This window comes from Malurus melanocephalus, unplaced genomic scaffold, assembly GCF_030028575.1.
Source record: "Malurus melanocephalus ecotype Western Australia unplaced genomic scaffold, MMel_1.1 scaffold_1108, whole genome shotgun sequence".
In the NCBI taxonomy this organism is placed as follows: Eukaryota; Metazoa; Chordata; class Aves; order Passeriformes; family Maluridae; genus Malurus; species Malurus melanocephalus.
The window spans coordinates 68,053-74,309 of NW_026624340.1; the positions used below are offsets into that span (position 1 = coordinate 68,053).

Sequence of the window (6,257 nt, forward strand, 5' to 3'; positions counted from 1 at the left end):
GGAATTGGACATTAGACTATGGACACCCTCGAGGAGCTCTACCTCGATGCCAACCAGATCGAGGAGCTGCCCAAGGTAATCCCTGTCCTGCTGCTGGCGGGGATTTGGGGATAACGCCTGATTTTTGTGGGGTCGGATTGTGGAGGATATGGGGGTAACGCCCCATTCCCATGGGATTAGACTATGGAGATCCAGGGATAATGTCCTGATCCTGTGTGGTCAGGCTGTGGAGGATCCAGGGATAATTCCCTGTTCCCATGGGATCAGACTGTGGAGGATCTGGGGATAACGCCCAATTCTTGTGGGGTCAGATTATGGGGATCCAGGGATAGTGCCCAGTTCCCATGGGATCAGGCTGTGGAGGATCCAGGGATAATTCGCTGTTCCTGTGGGGTCAGACTGTGGGAGATCTGAAGATAACGCCCTGATCCTGTGGGGTCAGACTATGGAGGATCCAGGGATAACGTCCAATTCCTGTGGGGTCAGGCTGTGGGGGATTCAGGGATAATCCCATGGGAATTGGGCATTAGACTATGGACACCCTCAAGGAGCTCTACCTCGATGCCAACCAGATCGAGGAGCTGCCCAAGGTAATCCCTGTCCTGCTGCTGGGAGGGATTCGGGAATAACGCCAAATTTTTGTGGGGTTAAACTATGCATATCCAGGGATAACACCCAATTCCCATGGGATTAGACTGTGGAAATCCAGGGGTAACATCCTGATCCTGTGGGGTCAGACTGTGGAGGATCCAGGGATAATTCCCTGTTCTTGTGAGATCAGACTGTGGAGATTCAGGGATAACGACCAATTCCCATGGGATTAGACTATGGAGATCCAGGGATAACATCCTGATCCTGTAGGGTCAGACTGTGGGGATTCCCAATGGGATTAGTGTGGCCCAATTCCCATGGGATTAGACTATGGACACCCTCGAGGAGCTCTACCTCGATGCCAACCAGATCGAGGAGCTGCCCAAGGTAATCCCTGGCCTGCTGCTGCAGGGGATTTGGGGATAACGCCTGATTTTTGTGGGGTTGGATTGTGGGGGATCTGGGGGTAACACCCAATTTTTGTGGGGTATCCAGGGGTAACGCCCAGTTCTTGTGGGGTCAGACTGTGGAGAAACAGGGATAACGCCTTTATCCTGTGGGATCAGACTGGAGGGGATTTGGAGATAACATCCTGATCTTGTGGGGTCAGACCGTGGAGGATCTGGGGGTAACGCCCCATTTTTGTGGGGTCAGACTGTGGAGGATCTGGGAGTAATGCCCCATTTTTGTGGGGTCAGACTATGGGGATCCAGGGATAACGTCCTGATCCTGTGGGGTTAGATTGTGGGAGATCCAAGGATAACACCCAATTCCCATGAGATCAGCCTGTGTGGGATCCAGGGATAATGCCTGATTTTTGTGGGGTCAGACTGTGGAGATCCAGGGATAGCGCCCAATTCCCATGGGATTAGACTATGGAGATCCAGGGATAACACCCTGATCCTGTGGGATCAGGATGTGGGGCATCCAGGGATAATGCCCAATTCCCATGGGATTAGACTATAGACACCCTCAAGGAACTCTACCTCGATGCCAACCAGATCGAGGAGCTGCCCAAGGTCATCCCTGTCATTAATATTAATCATTAATAATAATAATTAATAATGTCTTCTTATRTTATTCTTATTTTCCTTCTGCTACTGATGAATATTGGAACTGTCTCATTCAGGGAGGGATTTTTCAGATATTTGGGTTGAGTCCTTTGGAATTATCAAGAGATTTCAGACTTGGGCTTGATAGAAAACAAATATATCAGTGCAAGATAAAATAAATCTGTACGGAAAAAAACGAGGGCTGAAGGGAAGAGATCCCAAATGGTGGAATTGGGATGAGGGAGATAATTTGAATTTGGGGTTTAACCAAACCCGGCCCATGTGRGAAGGAAGATTAATGTCAATGTTCATTCCTTTTTGTCTTGAGCCTTTGGTGATTGTTACCGGCAACTCAACCCCTGAAATAATTCCTTTATCAAATTTTCTGCCTGAGCTGTTCCTGCTGCAGAGCTCAGAGCTTTTTCTCATTACTGAATTAATATTCCAGGAGACAAAAGGGTTTTTCCCCTCCCTAAAACTGGCGCTGTGTTACTTAATGTGAACTTTTGTGTTTTATATTAAATTCTACCGTTCTTTCCTCCCTCTGTAAATGGGATTTCAAAGAATTTCTTCCAGAGGAAATTTTTGTGTCATTTTCTGGGGTTTTGCCAAATATTCTGTGCCTCTGATGTTATGAATTCCTTTGAATCAAAACTCTTGATCGTGTTTTATTATTTAATGAGGAAACAACTCGTTCAAGTCCAGCTCTACTTTAGTTTCATGTGATACTCTAGRAGCCAGTAAATTATTTTACTTTGACCTGATGCCTTAAACTCATTCTGCTGCTTTTATTTTAATTTTTACCTTCCCTTTAATGTACCTCAATGATGATTTTTTTCCCCTACTGCTTCATTAGAAACTGATTTTTTTTCTTGTTCTTCATTTCTTGTATTTCTCTGGGGTTTTTTAAAGGATTTGCAAGATTATTTCGCATTTCTTACCCTATTTTGGTTAAATCCAGCCAAATCTTTTTTATTCTCTTTGCCTTTGACTTCATTCTGCTGCAAAAAGRTCCCTGGTTTGTGTGAGTCAAGTGAATTGATGACTAATAAAGAGCAAATTGATCTGGATGAGAGCAGAGTCACTGGAATCAGCAGCAGGAAAACAGGAGTGGGATGGAATTCTCCCCAGGGATGCAGAACAAAACCCCGTTTTTATAACTCACAGCTCCGGGAGCACAGCTGGGGTTCAATCTGAGAGGAATTAGAGCCGTGTGTGGACACGGGGAATGATTCCAGTGAAATCCCGATGGTCAGGGAGTGCCAGGAATGGAAAAAACGCCTGCTGAACATCCAGTGGGGGAAAAAAAAACAATTTTGGGGCCATATTCCCATATTCCATAGCTCATATTCCTTCTGATATATCAGCACTTCCCAAAACCATTCCTGAAGGAAGAGTTTGAGTTGGATTTCTCTATCAACACTTCCCAAAACCATTCCCAAAGGAAGAGTTTAATTGGGCTTCTCCCGAGTTTAATTGGGCTTCTCCCTTCAGCACTTCCCAAAACCATTCCCAAAGGAAGAGTTTTAGTTGGGCTTCTCCATCAACACTTCCCAAAACCATTCCCAAACCATATCCCACGGATACTCGGTTTGAGTTGGGCTTTTCCCTTCAGCACTTCCCAAAGGAAGGGTTTAATTGGGCCTCTCCCGAGTTTAATTGGGCTTCTCCTGAGTTTAATTGGGCTTCTCCCGAGTTTAATTTGACTTCTCCTTTCAGCACTTCCCAAAACCATTCCCGAGGGAAAAGTTTGAGTTGGGTTTCTCCATCAACACTTCCCAAAACCATTCCAAAGGGAAGGGTTTAATTGGGCTTCTCCCGAGTTTAATTTGGCTTCTCCCTTCAGCACTTCCCAAACCTTGGGCGTGTCCAGGACTCGGAATTTCGAGCCAAAGGAGTTCCTCAGGAATGCGCTCTGGGGTTTCCTTTTCCATCAACAATCCTGTTCCTGTAGTTTCATCCATCCCATTTCCCACCCAATCCATGGCTCGGAGTGTCTGTGTCCCCAAACTCGGGTCATTCCCTGGGCTGGACATTCCCAGGATCCAGCCCGACCCTGCAGACTCTCAGTTCTGTCACTCCCAGTCCCAAAAGAGGTGTTTCCCTAAAAGAGGAAAAACTTTTGGGTTCAGGGGGAAGGGATCGCTCCTTTTCCAGTGGGAGATTCCCTGTGATGGGGTGGGAGCACAGTCCCAGCACGGGATGGGATTTCCTCTCATCCTGAGCATTTTTTATCCCCAGAATTCCCTCTCCTTTTCCTCTGTTGAAGGAAAATCAAGATTTTCCTGAAGGTTTATGACAGAAATGTTTCAAAATTATCTAAAATGTACTCAAAGTGACGTAACGCATCAGAACTTTCACGCCATTCCCACTGATTTGCTTTTCCACTGATATATGGTTGAGTTTTCCAATCCAATTGTTCTGCATTCCCAAGTTTCCTCTGGACTTTATCCCAAAAAATCCAAAAAAGGAGTCTGGAAAGAGGCTGAAGGTGGTGGAGGAACCCTCGTGAGGTGCCCACAAAGGGCATGTGGGGCCCAGAACCCCTGAATTTCCTGGGGAAAACTGAAAAACTGAAAATCCACTTTGATCAAACTGGAATCGGGGTGAAAAATTAGAATTGAGTCCTGATTTTATGCCTTGGATAATGCCAAAGCGTTTTTGCATCTTGAGGATAATTAATTTCATCTGGATGCAGTCACAACATTTTAAAATCTGCCATGAGATTTAWTTGTGAAGTCAAAATAATTTGCCACGAGGCACAAAGATCTGGGGATTTTTATGGCAGACGTGACAAATCAATAATTATATAAACAATATTTATCTATTGATATTTGTAATTATATTAGATATTATTATATCTATATCAATATTAATATATATATAATGTATTTTATATATTATAGTAATAATATAGAAAYACAATATTAATTATGTATGATGTATTTAATATTTTAATATACAAATTTATTTAATATATTATGTATTTTTATATATTAATTATATATCAATAATTCTAATTTAGGGGATATAATAATAGCCAAATTACAAGATTTTGCCGTTTTGGACTCTGTTTGGACTCACATTCCTGCTCCTGATGAACTGTTCAGTTTAWCCCTGAACACCTTCCCAAAAAACCCAATTGTGGGACGATTCAATCCCGCTGTGGCCAATGGGATTTTGGGGTTTTTCTGTGTCTCTAATGATCCCAAATGGATTTTTTTTTTTTTTTTCAACAGCAACTGTTCAACTGCCAGGCGCTGCGGAAGCTGAGCATCCCCGACAACGACYTGTCCAGCCTCCCGACCTCCATCGCCAGCCTGGTCAACCTCCGCGAGCTCGACATCAGCAAGAACGGTGAGAACCCCAAATCCCAAAACAACGGGGCCATCCTAAAGGACTGGGATGGAACGGGGCCATCCCAAAGGACTGGGATGGAACAGGGCCATCCCAAAGAACTGGGATCAAATGGGGCCATCCTAAAGGACTGGGATGGAACGGGGCCATCCTAAAGAACTGGGGCTGGAACAGGGCCATCCCAAAGGACTGGGATGGAACGGGGCCATCCCAAAAGACTGGGATGGAATGGGGCCATCCCAAAGGACTGGGCTGGAATGGGGCCATCCCGAAGGACTGGGATGGAACAGGGCCATCCCAAAGGACTGGGCTGGAACGGGGCCATCCCAAAGGACTGGGCTGGAACGGGGCCATCCCAAAGGACTGGGATGGAATGGGGCCATCCCAAAGGTCTGGGATGGAATGGGGCCATCCCAAAGGACTGGGATGGAATGGGGCCATCCCAAAGGACTGGGATGGAATGGGGCCATCCCAAAGGACTGGGATCAAATGGGGCCATCCTAAAGGACTGGGATGGAATGGGGCCATCCCAAAGGAATGGGCTGGAACAGGGCCATCCTAAAAGACAGGGATGGAACGGGGCCATCCCAAAGGACTGAGATGGAACGGGGCCATCCTAAAGCACTGGAATGGAACGGGGCCATCCCAAAGGACTGGGCTGGAACGGGCTTTCAGGCATTGGGGTGACTGAGAAATCCCTGCTTGATCTTGGGTTTCCCGCCCAGCACTTTGGGGGTGGATCCATGGGAATCTACCTCGGTTTTGCCCTAAAAAATTGAGTTTTCTGTAGGATCCTGTGCCCAGGAATGTGAGGTTTTCCATGCACTTGGAAACATCCCACTCACTCCAATGGGATTTAGAGCTCCCTGGGCTCTGGTTTGGGTTTTTTCCCTAAAAAATGGAGTTTTCTGTAGGATCCTGCATTCGGTTGGGAATGGGAATGTGAGGTTTTCCATGCACTTGGGAATATCCCACTTCCAAAAGAGTTTAGAGCTCGCTGGGCTCTGGTTTGGGGTTTTTCCCTGGAAAAATTGAGTTTTCTGTAGGATCCTGCACCCGCTTGGGAAAGGGAATGTGAGGTTTTCCAGAGTTTTCTGTAGGATCCCGTGCACGGTTGGGAATGGGAATGTGAGCTTTTCCATACACTTGGGAACATCCCACTCCCAAAAGGGTTTAGAGCTCGCTGGGCTCTGTTTTGGGGTTTTGAACAATTCCCAGGATTTACCTGGGCTGCTTGGCTGATGTTTATTCCCAATT

The 6,257-nt window shown here is 46.0% G+C and overlaps 1 protein-coding gene across 1 annotated transcript in view; it reads left to right on the forward strand.

The window, feature by feature from the left end:
* Window positions 1–18: 18 nt before the first annotated feature.
* Window positions 19–6,257, forward strand: part of LOC130586253 (leucine-rich repeat-containing protein 7-like) — a gene marked incomplete at its 3' end in the record, with an annotated part of 28,663 nt that continues 22,424 nt past the window's right edge. The window contains exons 1-4 of the mRNA XM_057386999.1: window positions 19–75; window positions 531–590; window positions 919–978; window positions 4,883–5,000. Coding sequence (XP_057242982.1) covers window positions 19–75; window positions 531–590; window positions 919–978; window positions 4,883–5,000 — 295 coding nt within the window. The remainder of the gene's footprint in view (window positions 76–530; window positions 591–918; window positions 979–4,882; window positions 5,001–6,257) is intronic.